The sequence below is a fragment of the Cebus imitator genome, unplaced genomic scaffold (genome assembly GCF_001604975.1).
Source record: "Cebus imitator isolate Cc_AM_T3 unplaced genomic scaffold, Cebus_imitator-1.0 Scaffold206, whole genome shotgun sequence".
Lineage (NCBI taxonomy): Eukaryota > Metazoa > Chordata > Mammalia > Primates > Cebidae > Cebus > Cebus imitator.
This window is the reverse complement of record NW_016107521.1, coordinates 3128821-3152629: the sequence shown is the minus strand read 5'-3', so window position 1 is coordinate 3152629 and position 23809 is coordinate 3128821. Positions and strand designations below refer to the sequence as shown.

The 23809-nt window shown below is 38.3% G+C and overlaps 1 protein-coding gene across 6 annotated transcripts in view; it reads right to left on the bottom strand.

Annotated features, from left to right (window-relative positions):
• The window catches only part of LOC108317711 (spermatid perinuclear RNA binding protein), a 170236-nt gene that overhangs the window by 76360 nt on the left and 70067 nt on the right, over window positions 1–23809 (bottom strand). For all 6 annotated transcript variants that reach the window (XR_001830867.2, XR_001830868.2, XM_037745645.1 and 3 more), the window contains exons 2-3: window positions 6964–7132; window positions 1855–2075 (exon numbers count right to left, since the gene is read on the bottom strand). Coding sequence is in view for 4 of the 6 variants with exons in the window: in XM_037745645.1 (XP_037601573.1) it covers window positions 1855–2075; window positions 6964–6966 (224 nt within the window). In the remaining 2 variants the exon portion in view is untranslated. The remainder of the gene's footprint in view (window positions 1–1854; window positions 2076–6963; window positions 7133–23809) is intronic.

The window sequence follows — 23809 nt, the reverse complement described above, 5'->3', positions numbered from 1 at the left end:
AAAAAAAAAAAGAAGAAGAGAATCATTCTGTACTCCTTGAGTTCCACCACATGGGAAGGATCATAGGCAAGGACTCAACCAGAAACTCTTCCATAAAATGGAAAGACTGTATACAGACAACCAAGAGCATCCACACCAGAACCATATTTAAAAATCCAGGCCCGGCATGGTGGCTCATGTCTGTAATCCCAGCACTTTGGGAGGCCAAGGCAGGAGGACTGCTTGAGGCCAGGAGTTTGATACCAGACTGGGCAATGTGGCAAGACTCTGTCTCTCAAAAAAAAATTGTTTTTAATTACCCAGGCATGGTGGCACACACCTATAGTCCTAGTTATTCAGGAGGTTAATGTAGCCCAGGATCACTGGAGCCCAGGAGTTCAAGGCTACAATAAGCTATGATCACACCACTACACTCCAGCCTGGGCAACACAGCACCCTTTCTCTAAAATAAAAATAAAAATAAAAATAAAAATAAAAATAAAACTTCAAACGAAAGTATGGAGCATATTATCCTATAAAAGTCTTTAAATCACAGACCTCATCCAGTTAAGCAAGTCTATAGGAGTGCTTTCCAAAACATTCCAGGCTTGAGAATAAACAAAATTAGAAATTGTATTAAAAAGAAAATTTCACTGAAATATATACTTAAAACAAAAATAGCAAATCTTATGTTATATATTTTACCATAATAAAAAAAGCTTTTAACATGACATAAACAAGTAACAAAGTGCAATTTAAATCTGGAATACATGACTATTTAAGTTGCTGAAGAGCTGAGGTATAAACAGAACTAAATAATTAGATAATATTACTAATGAACATGAACTCCAAATCTAACAGTAACATTTGTACAGACATCATATATGACAACAATTACATGTCCAAGAACCTTCAAACTGACAAGACTATGACCAGACACAATGTATAAACTGCCTGTAAATAGCTAAAAAAAAAAAAATTACACTCTTCAGCAATAAAACTGATACACTGATTATCTTTCATCTGAAGATAAAAAAGTTTATACTATCTTTCAGTGAAGAAAATCCATTTATCAACACTTTCCTACTGTTATTTATCTACTTACCACATTAATTTAAAAGTTAAAAGCTGAAGAAAAAATTCTGTAACCTCTTCCATTTACAAATTGCAGCCAAAGTAATGTTTTAAAATTTACTAATACAGTATAGTCAAACGAGCTCCATCTTTCAAAGTTAGACACTTACTCCAATCACAGTGACAAATGCTCAAAACAATAACTTTAAGCTTAACCTTGCATAAAAAGGTTAGTGATCTAACTCCAAGTACCACTTCAGTTTCACTAGCCTACTATTATCACAGCACTCAGAATATTCTACTATAACTGTTAAAGGGTATGGTTCCCATTAGACCTTTATCCAATCCACAAATATAAAATGAGCAATTACAATATGCAGGACACTGCTAAATTCCCGGGAATCAATGAAAGTAGTACAGTCAAAAATACCATAAAAGGATTTTTAAATGCCTTACAAAAATGATATTTTATGATCTCCCCAGAGACCAAAACACTATTTATTTCAAAATTTAAGAGGCTGAAACAACAAAGTAAAAAGATCATTAGAGGACTTGGTGTTCTCTCAAAAGGGATCCTAAAAAGGTCCATTTTCTTTCTCTGGCTCTAATCTTTACTCTTTTCAAGGTTTCCTTTCAAATTTAACTCAGAAAATCTCCACATAACATTTACTTCCTTAGATATAGCTTCATATATGCATAAGACAAAATCCAAAAAACAGTGTAAAACAAACTCAATCCAGCAGGACCTTCGAACTTTGCTGTGCACATAGCACAACATCCCAGAGGTCAGTCCACACTCACTTGGAATAGTTTTCTCCGGCCTCATCTTTCTTCACTTCTGTCTCACCCTCTGTTTTTGTGCCTTTATTTGTTTCATCCAACCAATCCGAGACATGTTTAAGAGCACATTCAACAGTAGATACCATATTCTGAACAGCTTCAAGTTCCTCCGGAGATGGATAGATTGTTGAATGTTTCACCATAACATGGCGATCATCATTAGCAAAAGATCGAATAGATCTCTGTTAGAAGGAGAATGAAAACAATTACTTCAACACAAGAAATACCACCTAAAAAGGATGATATACAAATATATCTTTAGCCAACCCACAGCACTGATTGTCTACTGTGAAACAGTTAATACTGAAACAAGAAAAAACGCTCAAGAGTAGGAAGTAAAACCCCATTCTGTTGAACTCTTCACCAGAAAATAAGAGATCTTTCATTCATGTTTTGGTAAGGTTCAATTTGGTCACTCTTGGCATTATTATAATGTTATATCTTGGCCAGGCACGGTAGCACATGCCTGTAATTCCAGCACTTTGGGAGGCTGAGGTGGGCAGATCACTTGAGGTCAGGAGTTTGAGACCAGCCTGGATGACATGGTGAAACCCCATCTCTACCAAAAATGCAAAAATTAGCCAGGTGTCGTGGCATGCACCTGTAGTCCCAGCAACTGAGAAGGCTGAGGCAGCAGAATCGCTTGAACCCAGAAGACAGAGGTGGCAGTGAGCCGAGATCACACCACTGCATCCCAGCCTGGGTGACACAATGGACTCCGTCTCTAAATAAACAAATGAATACAGTTATCTTTTAGCTGAATCTACACATTCTGAATACTACTTCAAAAAATGTCATCCACATCATGCATCATCTGCAAGAATCAAATACTTCTTAGCTTCCAGAGAGTCCCAGAAATGCAGGATTGTGAGTGACTCATAAACTGCCAAAGACTTCTAACCTTTCCAAACTGCCCAAGATTTCTAACCTTAAAAAACTGAGATTTTAGGGCTGGGCACGGTGGCTCATGCTTACAATCCCAGCACTTTGGGAAGCTGAGGTGGGAAGATTGCTGGGGGCCAGAAGTTGGGAGACCAGCCTGGGTAATACAGCAAGATCCAATCTCTCCAAAAAAAAATTAGCTGGGCATGGTAGCGGGCACCTGTAGTCTTAGCTACTCAGGAGGCTGATGCAGGAGGATCCTTAGAGCCCAGGAGTTCAAGGTTAAGTGAGCTACCATTGTGTCACTGCACTCCAACCTGGGCAACAGAGGTCTCTAATTAAATTTTAGAATTTGAGACTTCATAATACAGAATAATACAAAATAAAAAGTTATCTGTGAACACCATAAGAAAACTATTAAAAACATTGGAATAGTGTTAACTATTTGACATTCAAACCTTTGGTGCAAGGCTTTAATTTTTTAAATAGATTACTAGGAGACATTCCAAATGCGGAGTGGGAAAAATTCACACTGCAAAATGAATCAAGCTAATTGACAAATATGTTCTCAATCAAAATCTCCTCAGGGTTAATTTACTTAAATCTCAACAAAAATCATTTTAAAGCTCATTTGGGAAAAAAAAAAAAAATCAATGAGTGTATCAAGAAATACTCTATAAAGATGGATGGGTGGTACCATTAACTAAAATGAAATATCGACAGTAGAACAGACCAGCACCCAGAAAATGAATGAATTTCATGAAAATTTAACAGAGTAGATCCTATACACTCATGAGTCACACATGAGTCATGATCCTATATACTCAGGAGTCCAAAAATCTTTAAATTTTTCCAAATTTACAAATATCACAAGGACACTTGTACCAGTACACAGCAAAATGAACAAGAATAACTTAGTGAGTTTTCCATAAAGCCTAAAATATTCCATTTAAAAACTGGTTATACTGTCTTTACTTACATGAAATTATGAGTTAGTACATGGTAAATATTTTGTTTTGAAGTCCATCGCAAACTAAAACATTCTCAATTCTTTATGAACAGTCTTGCCTCTTTTTCTTGTTTGAATATCTATGTTTAAAAATCATATTTTTTTGGATAACAGTAAATTAACACTATAGTGTCACTGTCCTCTATAAAGCAAAGAAAACTTTAGTTGAAAAGGTAATGATGTGAAAAACTCAATCATTATATAAATATAGGCTAAAATAAATTCTAAAACCTTCTTTTTCTAAATAAAAATCACCTGTCTAGATTTCTTTCTTGCTCAACATCCACAACCAGTTTTCCAACTGGAGCGGTTTGCCATAAAGAAACAAATTTTTTTAAACACTTCGTGAGATTTGTTCATATATCCCAAAATAAGTATTAGAAAACAAAAGAGCTGAAAAGTTGGAGATGCTAGGTTGTTTGCTAGGCTTATGTACTTGCTAAATTACCCAGTCCTGCACACTGACCACACCTGAGCAAAACTACATATTACTACAGTACATAAACATTTGTCATTTATCACACAAATAATACAGACTGCCAACGTTAAATTCAAAAATGTTACATCTAATATTCTACTGGATGTGACAGGATAAGCATTATGAAACAACAGTGACAGGAAAAATTGAAGAAATAGGTATAACCAAAAATGGAGAGAAATCTTATTTACTCAAATAAGCTCCAAACAGATTTTCTTTAAGTATTAAAAAAACAAATCGGACTCAGTGCTCACGCCTGTAATGCCAGCACTTTGCGAGGCTGAGGCTGAGGCTGAGGCTGGCGGATCATCAGAGGTCAAGCAGTTTAAGACCAGCCTGGCCAACAAGGTGAAATCCCGTCTCTCCTAAAAATACAAAAATTAGAAGAGTGTGGTGGTGCATGCCTATAGTCCCAGCTACTTGGGATGCTGAGGCAGGAGAATCACTTGAACCCAGGAGGTGGAGGTTGCAGTGAACCATGATAGTGACACTGCACTCCAGCCTGGGCAACAGAGCAAGACTGTTTCAAAAAAAAAAAGTCCAGGCACAGTGGCTCACACCTGTAATCCCAATACTTTGGGAGGCCCAGGTGGGCGGATCACAAGGTCAGGAATTCAAGATGACCAGCCTGACCAACATAGTGAAATCCTGTCTCTACTAAAAATACAAAAAAATTAGCCGGGTGTGGTGGCACATGCCTATAATCCCAGCTACGAAGCAGGCTCAGGCAGGAGAACTGCTTGAACCCAGAAGGCAGAGGTTACAGTGAGTCAAGACAGTGCCACTACACTCTAGCCGGAGCGACAGAGCAAGACTCCATCTCAAATAAATAAATAAATAAATAATCAGAAGAACTAGGCAGAAAGAGAAAATTCTCATTGCAATTGAAGATCTAAAGAGCAAGTAACAAGAGAAACTGGAAAATACACATCAATTAAATTATATAAAAGCACAGAATTTATACACCAGAAAATCTAAGCTGAATTTTAAAAGAATAAACTAAGGAAGACATCTTCATCTACTTTGATAAATAATAAAGCATTTCTTTTAGTCATAAGAATATCAAGACTATAAAAAATGAGCACAATCAGAGGCAAATAATTCACATGGTAAGATACAAAAGAATCAGTGTGGTTTTTTCACATTTCACCACATAACTAAAATGACAGGGAAAATCCCAAGTTAACATCTGTTCCTACCATCTAGATCTAAAATATTAGAATTTCTTCTCTAAGGAGCTAGCTGATTAAGTTTATAATCCTTGGCACAAATATTTTAAAAGCAAGTAACATTTAAGGAAGCACCACCAGGCTGGGCATAGTGCCTCATGCCTATAATCCCAGCACTCTGAGAGGCTAAGGCAGCGGCAGGATTGCTTGAGCCCAGGAGTTCCAGATCAGCCTGGGCAACAAAGCAAAACCCTATCTCTACAAAAATTCAAAAATTTGACAGATGTGGTGGCATGCGCCTACAGGCCCAGCTACTTGGGAGGTTCAAACAGGAAGATCCTTTGAGCCCAGGAATTGGAGTTTGCAATGACCTATGACCATGTCACTGCACTCCAGCCTGGGTGGCAGAGAAGACCCTGTCTCAAAAAAAAAACAAAAAAAAAAAAAAAAAAAAGAAAGAAAGAAAAAATCAAAACACATCACCACCATCAGACTTGCTAAACAATATATTCCAAACATACTGGGCTTTTTCTCTCATTTGTAATGTGTTTTTAAAACCTTGGCCAGCACAGTGGCTCATGCCTATAATCCCAGCAATTTGAGAGGCTGAGGCGGGTACATCACTTGAGGTCAGGAGATGGAGACAGCCTGACCAACACGGCAAAACCCTGTCTCTACTAAAAATACGAAAGAATGAACCAGGCATGATGGTGGGCACCTGTTATCCCAGCTACTCGGGAGGCGGAGGCAGGGAGACTCGCTTGCAGTGAGGCAAGGTGGCAATAAGCTGAGATCATGCCATTGCACTCCAGCCTGGGTGACAGGGCAAGACTTTGTCTTAAAAAAAAAAAAGAAACCTTTTATTGCTTATACTTAGGAGAAAACTTCACACAACACCCTCCAGAACTAATAATACTAAGAGGGAAAAAAAAAATCCACACATTTTACCAATTAAAAGCCTAGGCACCAGAGATTATGACCTCATCTAACATCACAAATTCTATTTAAGTCTGAACTCTTCACAAAAAACGAGGTTTCTTTGATTCTCATTTCAGTGTCCCTACTATACTCAGCACTTGACCCTATTATTTGAAAAATATGTGAAAGAGGTGACTTTTTCAGTTAAACATTTACACATTTTATAAACTTCTATATCATTCCTATCACTAATTAAAGGACTGATTCAGAATTAATTTCCACAAGAAAAAAAACTGAACTTAAAGTAAAAAACCTAGCTATTTGTATCAGTTTGCTAATGCCAGTTTTATTAGAAAATATTATTTATGAGCATTCCCTCCTTTAATAATTCATGGCCTACAGGCTCATGGGGCCCTACCTTGTGGTTTATAGGGCTTATAATAAATCTGAATTCAGTCGCTTTGCTTAAATAGTAAGAGTGCCATCTTTATCTGATACACTAAAGCAAAAAATTTACACCATTGTTTTTCATTTGCCCTCACTGTTAACATTTCCAATTTTAAATTACTGGAGTCTTTTGTAAATAAATTATGAAAATGTCCACAATAACCTACCATGGTTTTCTATAGTATTTCAGCTTCTTTTTCCGATCCTTTCCCCTCTTTCTTGTCGTCTTCACTAGACACTGTTTCGTGTAACAATACCTCCTCATAAGCCTGAGTCCCCTGACAGCTAAGTGTCAATATAGCAAATATGTTTGAAGACTTGTTCTCTGGAACACACCTGCAAGAGAAGAGGAAAACAACTTCAAAAATGCTTATTTACTATTAGCTTCCAATCTGAGTGTGTAGCCCATAAACATATCACTAATTAAAAACTTAAATAAACTCAAAGAGGAAAATTCCCTCAGTTCAAACAAAAATCTAACATATTCCTTTGAAGGCCTGGGCCCAGGAGCCTAGGAGATATGGCCAGAAAAGTAAGCCTCCTGGTAGCTACAATGTGGCAGCTGGCTGACTGGCACTCAATAAGATAAATACATTTGCAAAGAGACTCAGTCAAGAAGCATCACCTGAAAGTAGTATTACTAGCGGCTAAATGTTGCAATTAATCATCAGGTTTTCAACTAGAAATTGGCATTAGACCCATCTGAAAATTTAGGAAAGACACCTGAAAACATAACAATATCAATGATTGTTCCATGATGCTTTTACATTTGATACTGCCATTAAAAACTACATGCTGGCACAATGTTTGTTCTTTTTTTTTTTTGGCCTAAAATTCAGAATTTTGGGGGGGGGGGCTTTATTCCTTAACTCCCAAAAGACCCTATTTATCCCTGTGCCTGTACGCACTGCTACGCCAGACTTCTGAATATTCACTAGATCCTGACTTCATTACCCCTAGATGTCCCTCACTAGAATTCCACAGTATATTTCTATCCAGAGGCCTAATCATTGTTACCTATTTTGTTCCACCTTTATGAGATTTTATTCCAGAGTAAAAGTAAACTTTTCTGAGCATTGATTAAATACTTAGAAACCCAGCTACAAGAAAAAGAGAAAAAAAAATTTTTTTTAAAAGAGCTAACATCAAAATACAGCACACACTTTATGTGACTACAAGAGGACATAATTTACATAGTATGTATCGTATAAACTCACAAAGAAAATAACTTTCTCTTCATCTAAATATCTTTCCTTTAAATCAAATTTCCTTTAATAAGGAAACACCCTCGCTATTGTCAATAACAGTTTCTTAATATTATCAGTTATGCCAAGTAAGGTGACTCATGCTTGTAATCCCAGTGCTTTGGGAGGCCAAGACAGGATGATGGCTTAAAGCCAGAATGATGGCTTAAAGCCAGAAGTTTGAGACAAGACTAGGCAACAAAGCAAGACCTATCTCTTTAAAAATACTACTACTACTACTATTTAATAGAACAGGTTCTAATAAATTTGACTTACTTTATTATTACTTGTATCACATTAAGGAAGAAATGCACAGTGCTACAATTCATGGGATCTTTTTGGGCAACCAAACAACAGGGATTCAAGTATGCTCCCACAGCAAGAGATATCTCAAAAATGCTCTGGTCACTAAAATTATACCTTCCATATAAAGACCTTACCATATAACTAAAGTCTTCAGCATCTCCCATTCCCAACCCTACTCCATTCTAAGGGACTCAACTATTTACTACTTAGCTGTGAATGCAGCAGCCAAAAAGTATTGCTATGTGTTCAGTCAATAACTGAAACAAAGTATACAAGCTTTCTTTGTATAAGTGAAGCCAGTTCATGACCAGCCTGGCCAATATGGTGAAAGCCTGTCTCTACTAAAAATAAAAAACTTAGCAGGATGTGGTGGCGGGTCCCTGTAATCCCGGCTACTTGGGAGGCTGAGGCAGGAGAATCGCTTGAACCCGGGAGGTGGAGGTTACGGGGAGCCAAGATCACTAGAGTGCCACTGCACTCCAGCCTGGGTGACAAAGCGAGACTCTGTCTTAAAAAAAAAAAAAAAAAAAAAAAAAAAAAAAAAAAAAAAAAAAAAAAAAAAAAAAAAAAAAAAAAAAGTGGAGCCAGCCAGGCACGGTGGCTCATGCCTGTAATCCCAGCACTTTGAAAGCTGCAGCTAGGAGGATCACTGGAGCCTAGGAGTTGAAGACAAGCCTGGGCAACACAGTGAAGCTCCATCTCTACCAAAATAAATTAACAACGAATTAGATGGGCATAGTGGCACATGCCTGTAGTGCCAGCTGCTCAGGAGGCTGAGGTGGGAGGATCACTTGAACCCAGTAGGGTGAGGCTTCAGTAAACCATGAACAACACACCACTGCACTCCAGCCTGAGCAACAGAGCAAGACCCTGTCTTAAAACAATTGAATAGACCGAAGGCAGAAAAAGAAGGAACAATGCTATGAGACAGCTTCAGATGTCGTGAGGAAATCATGGATCACCAATATAAAAAGTACAGCACTCCGCAGTCATTTAGCATGGAGGGTAACTACCCTACCATCAAGAACCTCTGGGAACTTCAGAGTATGATAGCATAGTGTAATAACTCATGAAAAACAACAACTGTATCTCTCTTCACTATATATTCTATTGGTGTTAAAAAAACAAACTTAAAAATCATCTGACCAACTCTACCCTCATTTTACAAATGAAACAGAATCAAATATTTAAGGTTATATAGCAAAGTAGGGACAAGATATGACTTGGAACCTAAATTATAGACCAGTGCTTTTTCCTATTTATCAATCTGATTGAGAAAAAAGCCTAATTTATAATATATCTGGTTTATTCTAAACAGATATGGAGAAACTAAAATCTTTTTTGAGAGTTTTTCTTTTTTAAAAAGAAAAAAAAAGGTGAACAGATAAAATTCTGGTCTTAAAATTTTTTAAAAAACTAACTTTGTTAGTTAATAGCTATGTGACTTTAGAAGCTATGTGACTCAGAGAGTCACTTAATTTCTTTGGGTCTCTGTTTCCTTTATTTATAAAATGAGAAATAATTCCATTATTAATTAGTGGAATTACATGTATGGAGCTCAGACTTTGTACTTGGCCCTGTTCTGTTTCATATATTAACTCAGCCCTCCTAACAATCCCAATTACTGTCTCCAATGAACACATAAGGAAACCAAAGCATAAACAGATAACATAACCTAAATAAAACCACAAACAGTAGAGTCAAGATTCATATCTAGACAATCCTCTTTAATATTGTTTTAGCTTTAAAGGTCTTACATTTACTTTAGGGGACAAACTTCAGCTATTGCACAAAAAAAAAAAAAAAAAAAAAAAAAAGTCTATGTGAATTACTAGGACCACAGAGCACCCAGGCTTTGGAGTCAAGTACCAGCTTTCCCACTTCCCTTATCTGAGCCACAGTTTTCTCACCCATGCAATGGAGTGATTAGTATCTACTTCAAACTAAATAGACATGTTGTACAAAAATACCTAATAATATCTTACAAATAGTATACACTCAATAAATGGCTTCAAGGGAAAAAAAACACACCTCAAATTTCCTAATGTCAGTAGAAACAATTTGTTTATACATGAGATATATGTACGTTTCTCTGAAAAAGTGAGATTAGAAAAATATTAACTATGCTCTCCTTCATAAGAAAATATTAACTATGCACCTCCTTCCTTATGTAGAAGGTAATATTATATATAAAGGAATGTGTGTCACTTTTTAATTGAGCACTTTTTTTCAATTAATGGATATTATTGTCTAGAGCAGCTTTAGGTTTACAGAAAGGTTGAGTGGAAAGTGGAAAGAACTCCCATATACCTCTTCTCCCCAGCACCCACCACACATATCTTCTCCTATTATTGACATATTGCCTTAGTGTGGCATATTTGTTGCCACTGATAAACCAATGATGATACATTATTATTAAAGTTCATCGTTCACATTAGGGTTCACTCTTTGTACTGTACATTCTACAGACTTTTACAAATGACATGTATTCACCATTACAGTATCATACAAAACAGTTTAATGGCCCTAGGAATGCCCTGTGCTATTTGACCTATTTGACCCTCCTACCTTCCCCACCTTTGGTAACCACTAATTTTTTTCTCAGTCTATAATTTTGCCTTTTTCAGGAATGTCATAGTTAGAATTATATATCATATGCAGCCTTTTGAGACTAGCTTCACTTAGCAATATGCATTTAAGGTTTCTCCATCTTTTCACGGCTTGATAGTTCTTTTTTTTTTTCTTTTTTTGAGACAAAGTCTTGCTGTCACCAGGCTGGAACGCAGTGCACAATCTCGGCTTACTGCAACCTCCACCTCCCGAGTTCAAGCGATTCTTCTGCCTCAGCCTCCCGAGTAGCTGGGACTACAGGCACGTGGCACCACACCCAGCTAATTTTTGTATTTTTAGTAGAGACGGGGTTTCACCACATTGGTCAGGATGGTCTGGATCTCCTGACCTCATGATCCACCCGCCTCGGCCTCCCAAAGTGCTGGGATTACAGGCGTGAGACACCTCACCTGGCCGACAGCTCATTTCTTTTTATTGCTGAACAATATTCTATTGTATGGATATATCATAATTTATCCATTCACCTACTGAAGGATATCTTGATTCCAAATTTTGGCAATTATGAATAAATTCTTAAAAGCATTCATGTGCAGGTTTCTGTGTAGACATAAGTTTTCCAAGTTTTTGGGTAAATCTCTAACAACTTTGCTAGCTATATTCAAACTATGAAACTTAGGTAAATATTTAGGTATTTTTTTTCCTCCTGAAATGCAATGAAGAGAATGTAAAAATACATTTTTTTTTTTTTTTTTTGAGACAGTCTCTCTCTGTGGCCAGGTGCCAGGCTGGAGTGCAGTGGCACAACCTCAGCTCACTGCAACCTCCGCCTCCCAGGTTCAAGCAATTCTCCTGCCTCTGCCTCCTGAATAGCTGGGACTACAGGCGTGCACCACCACGCCCAGCTAATTTTTGTATTTTAGTAGAGACAGGGTTTCACCGTGTTGGCCAGGATGGCCTCGATCTCTTGACCTTGTGATCCGCCTGCCTCAGCCTCCCAAAGTGCCGGGATTACAGGCATCAGCCACCTCACCCAGCAATACTTTATTTAAAAATCCCAAGTAATGTTTTGCAAAGTTTGTCATAGAATCCAATAAATTTACTCTCACAAAAGTAACTGAATAGAAAACCTTCAATTTTGTTAAACTAATATAGGCCACCTCTCTAAAACAAGCTATGTCAAAATAAATAGGTTTTATTTCATTATGAAAGAAACACCACACATCTACTGTATTAAAGATGGGCAAGAAAAGGTTAGAAAAAGACACCTCACTGGCTCTCCAAGAAGATCACTTTAAGATAAATTATGTGAGATTTACAAGTAAATACTTACTAATTGCCTGTTAATTAGCATGTATATGCTGAGTAGTATGGAGAATACAAAGAGGAATCAAATCAGAACACACTAAGGGGCCAGGCAAGGTGGCTCATGCCTGTAATCACAGCCCTTTGGTTGGCTGAGGCAGGCAGATCATTTGAGGTCAGGAGTTCAAGATCAGCCTGGTCAACATGGTGAAACCTCATCTCTACTAAAAATACCAAAATTAGCAAAACGTGGTGGTGGCGTGACTGTAATCCCAGCCACTCGGGAGGCTGAGGCAGGAGAATCACTTGAACCCAAGGTGGAGGTTGCAGTGAGCCAAGATCGTGCCACTGCACTCCACCCTAGGCAACAAGAGCGAGACTTCATCTCAAAAACAAATAATACTAAGGAAAGTAAGAGCAAACAGACAGAAATGCAATACTCATCCCAAATCCCTTCAAGTAAATTCAACTTTCTCTACATGGTGGCATTATTTCTATCACTACTAATGTGAAAAAAACACTGAATTTCAGTATTTTTCACTGAATTTCAACATTTTCTTCTGGAAGTTTCATTTTATGTTAATAGGCAAATGAAAGAAGGTTAAGCTAATAAACCTATCAATTACTTATCAATAGCTAATATAAAATTATCACCTAGTTCCAAACTCCAGCTATTCCTCCTTACCCAAAAATACCTATCATGATGGAAAAGCTCTATTCTACCATATCACTTGAAGGCTTGTAACAATGGGCAGAGGCCAAAAGGTCTTTTCTCAACTAACAGTATGTACAAAGAAGATGTGATGGCCATAAGCTGAACCTAAAATATACTAAATGACCCAGCTAAGTGGAACCAGAATAGTTCCTGGATATTTACTGTCAGTGAGCAAAATGGAAAAGCTCTTATTGAGTAACCAATCAAAAGAGGGGGTAACAGAAGAACACATCCCTTCACTAAAATAGTTATTTGCCCTTCCCAATAACTGGTACCTTATGTGACAAAACAACATTCAGCCAGACAGATGACTCACTTGGTCAATGAACCAAAAATTCAATGCATTTCAACAAGTACTTACTGAACACCTGTAATATCCCAGGCACTGTGCTAGGCACTTTGGCTACCAACAGTGAACAAAACAGACAAAAATCCTTGTCCTTGTGGTCTAAGTCCAGAAGAGGGAAACAATCAAAAAACAATAAATGTAAAATTAGGGGAATTAAACATTATGTTAGAAGGTGTGAAATGCAAGCCGGGCGCGGTGGCTCACGCCTGTAATCCCAGCACTTTGGGAGGCCGAGGCGGGTGGATCACGAGGTCAAGAGATCGAGACCATCCTGGTCAACATGGTGAAACCCCGTCTCTACTAAAAATACAAAAATTCAGCTGGGCATGGTGGCGTGTGCCTGTAATCCCAGCTACTCAGGAGGCTGAGGCAGGAGAATTGCCTGAACCCAGGAGGCGGAGGTTGCGGTGAGCCGAGATCGCGCCATTGCACTCCAGCCTGGGTAACAAGAGCGAAACTCCGTCTCAAAAAAAAAAAAAAAAAAAAAAAAAAAAAAAAAAAAAAAAAAAAAAAAAAAAAAAAAAACGAAGGTGTGAAATGCTTGGAAAAAAGAGCAAGCAAGTTGAGGAGGCAACAGAGTAAGCACAATGCAGGGCGAGCGCAATTTTAAACAGATAATCAAGGCTTCACTGCAAAGGTGGCACCTAAGCAAAGACTTGATAGGATGAACAGTTAGCCATGCAGTTATGTATGAACTGAGCACTTCCGGCAGGGGAAAGAGCTAAAGCAGTGGCCCTAAGGGTGTGCCTGTGTAAGTAGAATAGTAATAAGGAATCCAAAGTGGCTGCAGTGGGGTGGGTTGGAGAGAGGAGGACAGAGAGGACAGAAAGGTGGGGGTGAGGGGGCCAGACCATATATGGCAGAGGCTGGCAAACTTTTTCTTTAAAGTGCCAGATAGTAAATATATCAGGCTTTTCATGCCATAAATTCTCTACCACTCAACTCGGCCTTTGTAGTGCAAATGTAGCCATAGGCAATATGGGAACAAATAGGTGTGGCTCTGTTCCAATAAAACTTAATTACAGACACTGAAATTTCAATGACACATAATGTGCACTCAAAAATATCAATTTTGATATTTTTTAACCATTTAAAAATATAAAAACCATTCTTAGCTCACTGGTCATATAAAAACAGGTAATGGGCCCAATTTGGTCATGGGTCAATTTGTCAAGCCCTAATTTGAGGTCTCTGGTCACTTTAAAGACTGTAACTTTTACTCTGAGATGGGGAGCCCTTAAAGGGTTTTCGGCACAAAATGACAATATCTAAGTCATATCTTCAAAAGATCACTATGGTTATTTTGAAATACACTGTAGAAGAGTAGAAGGAAGGAGACCACTTAAAGAGGTTTAGTGATGATATTCTGGATACATTCTGAAAGTAAAGGCAACAGCATTTCTAGTAGATTGGATGTGGAGTACAAAGGAATTGGAGATACCGGGATTGACTTCAAGGTTACTGGACTGAGCAACTGAGTGAAAGAAGGTGCCAGGGAGAGCAGGTTTTGGGAGTAAAATCAGAAATTCAGCTTTGGATATCTGACATTGAATTTAAGATATTTATTAGATAGCCAAGAAGGAAACTGGATATGGACATAATGTTCATCAGAGAGGTTTGGATTAGGATATAAATATGGCGGTTTTCAGTAGTATGTGAAGCCACAAAATCGCCAAGGGAGTGGGTGTACCAATGAATACAAAAAAAAGCAAAAGGAGAAGCGTAACTATACTTACAGAAGGAATAACCTGAGAGATTAGAGGAAAATGAGGCTGTGCTATTTGGAAAGTCAAGTAAATAAAACTTATAAAGGAAGCAAGATGTCTAAATTAAACACAAACAAAGGGCTGGGTGCAGTGGCACATGCCTATAGTCCCAGCTACTCATGAGGCTGAGGTGGAAGGATCATTTGAGCCCAGAAGTTCAAGGCCAGACTAGCCCACAGAGAGACCCTGTCTCAATTTTTAAAAAAGGAAGAGGAGATATAGCATAGGAACAGGAAAATTGTTTTAATTCTTGTTTTACTACTATGGATATCTAATCATTTACGGGTATTCACATATTTGGAAGTCTTGTATACTACTACGTAAAGCTGTTTTTCTACATTTTACCATTTACGGGGATTTATCCTCTTCTAGGCCACGATACTATTCCCACTTCCGCCCATCATTGAGGAAAATTTTACCTTGAGAACATCAGACTCCTCTTCAAAACCTTTGATAACCATTAATTACCTAAGTAACTAGCACTAAACTCAAATATTCAGTGGCATCCAAGGTCCTTCACAATTTAACACTATCATAATTCCTGTCATTTCTCTCAACACCATAGCTCCAGTCAATATGGGAATAATGACTCTACCCTAGAACACCTTGCATTGTGCTACTGCTAAGCTTGAAGTTACCCAATTCCCTTACCTAGATTACAGACACCACACCATCATGATTTGTCCTTGTTCTATTCATCAAATGCCCATCTCAAATCTACCCCTCCATGAAGCCTTACCTAATACTTGAGTTTATACAATTTCTTCCTGCTTTGAGCCATCCAGCACTTTTTCAGCTTCCTTTATATTTCTATTACTCAGTTTTAATGATTTACTATTATCTCCACAGTACCTAGTACATCACCCTGTACGCAGCAGATGCTCAATATAATTTGAATTCAACCCTAAATTTATCTTTCCTTGGGATGCCATAATCTCAGAATCTAAAGAGGTTCCATCTGAAGGTCACCATCTCTTCCCATGTATTTCCATGGCAGTCATCACCACAGTGACTTACAGGGACTTTCTGGCTCATCCTCCATAAGCACAAATTCCATTACTTATTTGACTTATCCATCTTGGATTAATCCCCCAAATTCTCTCCCATTCCTTCAGGACTTTAGTACTGTACTTAGCTTACTGACACATACTCAACTTGACTTCTGGCATAAGTATTAGAATTTTAATAACTACAGAGATGGCCCTTCTATAATTCTGGCTTCTCCAGTCCTTGCATTCCTTTCCTCCAGTGTTCTTATCATCTTTCCTATTTTAGACAAACATGCCCCACTGGGACCTATAATCACTAAAGCTACCACCTTTCACTGTCCCTCATCCTTTTCCTGCCCTCATTTCTGTCCTTATCCAACTGAAATGATGTGATCCACTATTTATCACTCACATCAGCAACTGCTTCTCTTTTCTTCTCCTGGAAAAACTCTAACCCTGTTTAAATCCAACCCTCTTGGCCATACAACACCATTAACCTTATACTATTAAATGTGGCTGAAAGAAAAAAAAGTATCATATAATCATGCTAATTAGTCCTTTTCATGACCGTTGGCCTTATAAGGCTCAATTATCAATAGTTCTAAGGGAATCTGAAAATGTGGAGTCGAGGTTTTGCGGTTCGAAGAATGACTACTTTTTTTTTTCCACTGTATTTAGGCTCTGGGGTACATGTGAACATCCTGCATCCTGCAGGATTGTTGCACAGGTACATACATGCCATGATGATTTGCTGTCTCCATCCCCCCCACCCCCCATCACCTACATCAGGCATTTCTCCTGGTGTTATCCCTCCCCTTCCTCCCCACCCCACCCCCGCTTGCTATCCCTCCACTCCCCGACCTAGCCCTGTAAGTGTTGTTCTCTTCCCTGTGCTCGTGTTCTTATTGTTCATCACCCACCTATGAGTGAAAACATGCAGTGTTTTGTTTTCTGTTCTTGTGTCAGTTTGCTGGAAATGATGGTTTCTAGATTCATCCATGTCTCTACAAAGGACACACAATTCGTCATTTTTTAGTGCGTATTATTCCATAGTGTATATCTGCCACATCTTTTTTGTCCAGTCTATCATCGATGGGCATTTGGGTTGGTTCCAGGTCTTTGCTATTGTAAACAGTGCCACAATGAACATACGTGTGCATGGGTCTTTATAATAGAACAATTTATAATCCTTTGGGTATATACTCAGTAATGGAATTGCTGGGTCAAATGGAATTTCTATTTCTAGATCCTTGAGGAATCGCCACACTGTCTTCCATAATGGTTGAACTAATTTACACTGCCACCAACAGTGTGAAAGTGTTCCTTTTTCTCCACATCCTCTCCAGCATCTGTTGTCTCCAGATTTTTTAATGACTGCCATTCTAACTGAAGTGAAATGGTATCTCAATGTGGTTTTCATTTGAATTTCTCTAATAACCAATGATGATGAGCATTTTTTCATGTTTCTTGGCTGCATATTTGTCTTCTTTTGAAAAGTGTCTGTTCATATCGTTTGCCCACTTTTGAANGTTTGTTTTTTCCTTGTAAATCTGCTTTAGTTCTTTGTATACAGAGTCTGGATATTAACCCTTTGTCTGATGGGTAGATTGCAAAAATTTTTTCCCATTCTGTTGGTTGCCCGTTTAATAATTGTCTCTTTCGCTGTGCAGAAACTCTTAAGTTTAATTAGATCTCATTTGTCTATTTTGGCTTTTGTTGCCATTGCTTTTGGTGTTTTAGTCATGAAGTCCATGCCTGTGCCTGTGTCCTGAATGGTGTTGCCTAAGTTTTTTTAGGGTTTTTATGGTGTTAGTTCTTATGTTTAAATCTTTAATCCATTGGAATTAATTTTTGTACAAGGTGGAAGGAAGAGGTCCAGTTTCAGCTTCCTGCATATGGCTAGCCAGTTTAACCAATATGATTTATTAAACAGGGAATCCTTTCCCCATTGCTTCTTTTTGTCCAGTGTGTCGAAGATCAGATGGTTGTAGATGTGTGGTGTTGCTTCCAAGGCCTCTGTTCTATTCCATTGGTCTATATCTCTCTTTTGGTACCAGTATCATTCTGTTTTGATTACTGTAGCCGTGTAGTATAGTTTGAAGCCAGGTAGCATGATGCCTCCAGCTTTGTTCTTTTTGCTTAGGATTGTCTTGGCTATGTGGGCTCTCTTTTGGCTCCATATGAAGTTTAAAGTGGTTTTCTCCAGTTCTGTGAAGAAGGCCAATGGTAGCTTGATGGGGATAGTATTGAATCTATAAATTACTTTGGGCAGTATAGCCATTTTCACAATATTGATTCTTCCTAACCATGAGCATGGAATGTTTTCCCGTCTGTTTGTGTCTTCTCTTATTTCCTTGATCAGTGGTTTCTAGGTCTCCTTGAAGAGATATTTTATGTCATTTGTTAGTTGTATTCCTAGGTATTTTATTCTCTTTGCAGCAATTGTAAATGGGAGTTTGCTCATTATTTGGCTCTCTGTTTGTCTGTTATTGGTATATAGGAATGCTTGTGATTTGTGCACACTGATTTTGTATCCTGAGACTTTGCCGAAGTTGCTTATCAGCTTAAGCAGGTTTTGGGCTGAGACAATGGGGTCTTCTAAATATACAATCAGTCATCTGCAAATAGGGACAATATGACTTCTTTTCCTAACTGAATGCCCTTTATTTCTTTTTCTTGCCTAATTGCTCCGGCTAGAATTTCCAATATCATATTGAATAGGAGTGGTGAGAGAAGACATCCTTGTCTAGTGCCAGTTTTTAAAAGGAATGCTTCTAGTTTTTGCCCATTCAGTATGATATTGGCTGTGGGTTTCTCGTAAATAGCTTTTATTGTTTTGAGGTATGTTCCACCCATAGCTAGTTTATTGAGAGTTTTAAGCATAAAGGGCTGTTGAATTTTGTCGAAGGCCTTCACATGGTTTTTGTCTTTGGTTCTGTTTATGTGGTGAATCACGTTTATAGATTTGTGTATGTTGAACCAGGCTGGCATCCCTGGGATGAAGCCTACTTGATCATGGTGGATAAGCTTTTTGATGTGCTGTTGGATTCGGTTTGCCAGTATTTTATTGAAGATTTTTGCATCAATGTTCATCATGGCTATTGGCCTACAGTTTTGTTTTTTAGTTGTGTCTCTGCCGGATTTTGGTATCAGGATGATGTTGGTCTCGTGAAAAGAGTTACAGAGGATTCCCTCTTTTTGTATTGTTTGGAATAGTTTCAATAGGAATGGTACTAGCTCCTCTTTGTATGTCTGGTAGAATTCAGCTGTGAACCCATCTGGACCTGGACTTTTTTTGGTTGGTAGGCTATTAATTCCTGCCTCAACTTCAGACCTTGTTATTGGTCTATTCAGGTTTTCAACTTCTTCTTGGCTTAGTCTTGGGAGTGTGTAAGTGTCCAGGAATTTATCCATTTCTTCCAGATTTACTGGTTTATGTGCATAGAGCTGTTTGTAGTAATCTCTGATGGTAGTTTGTATTTCCGAGGAATCAGTGGTGATCTCCTCTTTATTGTTTTTTTATTGCATCTATTTGATTCTTCTCTCTTTTCTTTTTTATTAGTCTAGCTAGCAGTCTATTTTGTTCTTTTCAAAAAAACCAGCTCCTGGATGTATTTTTTTTTTGAAGGGTTTTTTGTGTCTCTATCTCCTTCAGTTCTGCTCTGATCTTAGTTATTTCTTGTCTTCTGCTAGCTTTTGAGTTTTTTTGATCTTGCTCCTCTAGCTCTTTCAATTTTGATGATAGGGTGTCGATTTTAGAACATTTCTTGCTTCTCATGTTGGCATTTATTGCTATAAATTTCCCTCTAGGCACTGCCTTAAATGTGTCCCACAGGATCTGGTACACTGTATCTTCATTCTTGTTGGTTTCGAAGAACATTTTTATTTCTGCCTTCATTTCATTGTTCATCCATTCGTCATTCAGGAGAAAGTTCTTCAGTTTTCATGTGATTGTGCGGGTTTGAGTACTTTTCTTAATCCTGAGTTCTAATTTCATTGCGCTGTGGTCTGAGAGACTGTTATGATTCCCGTTATTTTGCATTTGCTGAGGAGTGATTTACTTCCAATTATGTGGTCAATTTCGGAGTTATGTGCAATGTGGTCCTGAAAAGAATGTGTATTCTGTGAATTTGGAGTGGAGTGTCCTGTAAATGTCTATTAGGTTCACTTGGTCCAAATCTGCATTCAAGTCCTGGATATCCTTGTTGACTTTCTGTCTCGTTGATCTGTCCAATATTGTCAGTGGAGTGTTAAAGTCTCCCACTATTATTATGCAGGAGTCTAAGTCTCCTTGTAGGTCATTAAGAACTTGCTTTATGTATCTGGGTGCACATATATTTAGGATAGTTAGCTCTTCTTGTTGCATTGATCCTTTTACCATTATGTAATGCCCTTCTTTGTCTCTTTTGATCTTTGTTGGTTTAAAATCCATTTTATCAGAAACTAGGATTGCTACCCCTGCTTTTGCTCTCCATTTGCTTGGTAAATCTTCTTCCATCCCTTTATTTTGAGTCTATGTGAGTCTCTGCATGTCAGATGGGTCTCCTGAATATAGCACTCCGATGGGTCTTGACTTTTTATCCAGTTTGCCAGTCTGTGCTTTTTGACTGTGGCATTTAGGCCATTCACATTCAACATTAATACTGTTATGTTTGAATTTGATCCTGGTTGTTTTGCCTATTAGTTGATGTGGCTTCCTCCTTGAGTCATTGTTCTTTACCATTTGGTATGTTTTTGCAGTGGCTGGTACTGGTTGTCCCATTGCCTGTTTAGTACTTCCTTAACTCTTCTAAGGTAGGCTTTGTAGTGACAAAATCTCTCAGCAATTGCTTGTCTGTAAAGGATTTTATTTCTCCTTCACTTATGAAGCTTAGTTTGGCTGGATATGAAATCCTGGGTTGAAGTTTCTTTTCTTTAAGGATGTTGAATATTGGCCCCCACTCCCGTCTAGCTTGGAGGGTTTCTGCTGAGAGATCCCCTGTGACTCTGATGATCTTTCCTTTGTGGGTGACTCAACCTTTCTCTCTGGCTGCCCTTAGGATCTTGTCCTTCATTTCAACCCTGGTGAATCTGACAATTATGTGCCTTGGGGTAGCTCTTTTTGAGTAGTATCTCTGTGGTGTTCTCTGTATTTCCTGGATTTGAATGCTGGCCTGCCTTGTTAGGTTGGGAATATTCTCTCGGATAATATCTTCTTGGATTCATTCTCCCTGTCACATTCAGGTATGCTGATCAAGCATAGATTAGGTCTTTTCAACAATCCCATAGTTCTTGGAGGCTTTGGTCTTTTTTTTTCACTCTTCTTTCTCTCATCTTGCCTTTCACTTTATTTCATTGATTTGATCTTCTATCTCTGATATCCTTTCTTCTGCTTGATCAATTTGGCTGTTGAAACTTTTGTATGCCTCACTAAGTTCTCGTACTGTGTTTTTCAGCTCCATCAAGGCATTTATGTTCTTCTCTTAGCTGGTTATTCTAGTTATCATTTCGTCTTTTTTTAAAGGTTCTTAGTTTCTTTGCATTGGGTTAGAAAATGGTCTTTTAACTCAGAGAATTTTGTTGTTACCCATCTTCTGAAGCCTACTTCTGTCAATTCGTCAGATTCATTCTCGTTTTTTGTTCCCTTGAGGGTGAGGAGTTGTGATCCCTGGGAGGAGGAGAAGTGTTCTGTTCTTTGATAGTTTCATCTATTTGCGCTGGTTTTTTCCCATCTTCAGGGATTTCTCTCTCTCCCTTTGATCTTTGAAGTTGGTGATTTCAGGAGTCGTCTCTGAGTGGACTTTTTTTCTACTGAGGTTGGAGCTGTATCTTTTTTGGCCTGTAGAGGGCGTTGCTGGGCTCTCTCAGGTTGAGTCAGGTTGTTGGGTGGATGGTCCTTCCCTGAAGTTTGTCTGCAGGTGAGATTAGCCCCGCCTTCCCAATGGCTCCTCTCCCATAGATCAATCTTCCTGGTTGGGGTCAAACTGGTGGATTTGCTGCCAAGCTCTCTAATGAGGCTTTCAGTTTGAGTTCTGCGGAGGTGGGGCCTGCCAGGCCTTATGGTCTGTTTCCCTGCTTTCAACTCTGCCTCCCTCAGTGGGATGGTCTGTCCTGCTGGCCTTAGTCCAAACTGCCGCCCAGGTCCGTCAGACAACTTGTCGCGCTCGGCAGGAGCTGCTGTTCATATTTGCATCAACAACCTACAGCGCCCCATGGTCTGGCAGGGCTCTTGTGGACTGTAGATTGTAGGAGGGATGAGGTAAGCACAGGATCCGAATCGGAGCACCAAGGGGGCAAAGTCCCCCAACCCTCCGAGCCAGCTGAACTCAGGTGGGGACATGCCCCCGTCTTGATAGTGAATTCATTTGTGACAAAGGTGCAAAGGACACATACTATGGAAAAAAACAGTGTCTTCAATAAATGGTGCTGAGAAAATTGGATATCCATATGCAGAAGAATGAAATTAGACCCCTATCTCACATCATATACAAAAATCAAATCAAAGTGGATTAAAGAATTAAATCTAAAGCCTGACACTATGAAACTACTAAAAGAAAATATTGGGGAAACTATCCAGGACATGGGACTGGGCAACACTGTATTAAGTAATACCGCACAGCAAAGGCGACCAAGGCAAAAATGGACAAATGAGATCACATCAAGTTAAAAGCTTCTGCACAGCAAAGGAAACAATCAACAAAGTAAAGAGACAACCCAAAGAATGGAAGAAATCTGCAAATCATCCATCTCACCAGGGATTAATAACCAAAATATATAGGAAGCTCAAATAGCACAATAGGAAAAAATCTAATAACCCAATTAAAAAATGGACAAAAAAATCTAAATAGATATTTCTCAAAAGAAGGCATGTTAATGGGAAACAGGTGTATGAAACGGTACTCAACATCACTGATTGGAGAAGTGCAAATCAAAACCATAATGAGATATAATCTTATCCCAGATAAAATGGCTTTTATCCAAAAGACAGGCAATAACAAATGCTGGCAGGGACATAGAAAAGGAAACCCTTGTATTCTGTTGGTAGGAATGTTAATTAGTACAACCACTATGGAGAACAGTTTGAAGGATCCTAAAAAACTAAAAATGTAACTACCATATGGTTCAGCAATCTCACTGCTAGGTATGTACCCAAAAGAAATCAGTACATTGAAAAGGTAACTATGTTCCCATGTTTATTGCAACATTATTAACAACAGCCAAGATTTGGAAGCCACCTAAATGTCCATGAAGAGACAAATGGATAAAGTAAATGTGGTACATACACATAATGGAATAATATTCTGCCATAAAAAAAGAATGAGATCCTGTTATTTGCAACAGCATGGATGGAACTATAAGTCACTACATCAAATGAAGTAAGTCAGGCAAAGGAAAACAAACTTAAAATGTTCTTATTCATTTTTGGAAACTAAAAATTAAAACAATTAAACTCAAGAAAATAGCATAATGATGGTTATAGGAGACCAAGAGAGTTGGGAAAAGTGGAGATGATTAATGCATACAAAAAAACATAGTTAAATAGAATGGAAACAATCTAGTATTTGATAACACAACATGGTTATTACAGTTTTTATTTCAATACTTTTTGGGGTACAAGTGGCTTCTGTTACATGGATGAATTATATAATAGTTAATTCTGAAATTTTAGTGCACCCATCAGCCAAGTGGTGTTCACTGTACCTAAAGTGTAGTTTTGTTTATTTTTAAAACCCTGGCTCCCCTCCCAACCTCCCCCTTCTGAGTCTTTTTTTTTTTTTTTTTTTTTTTTTTT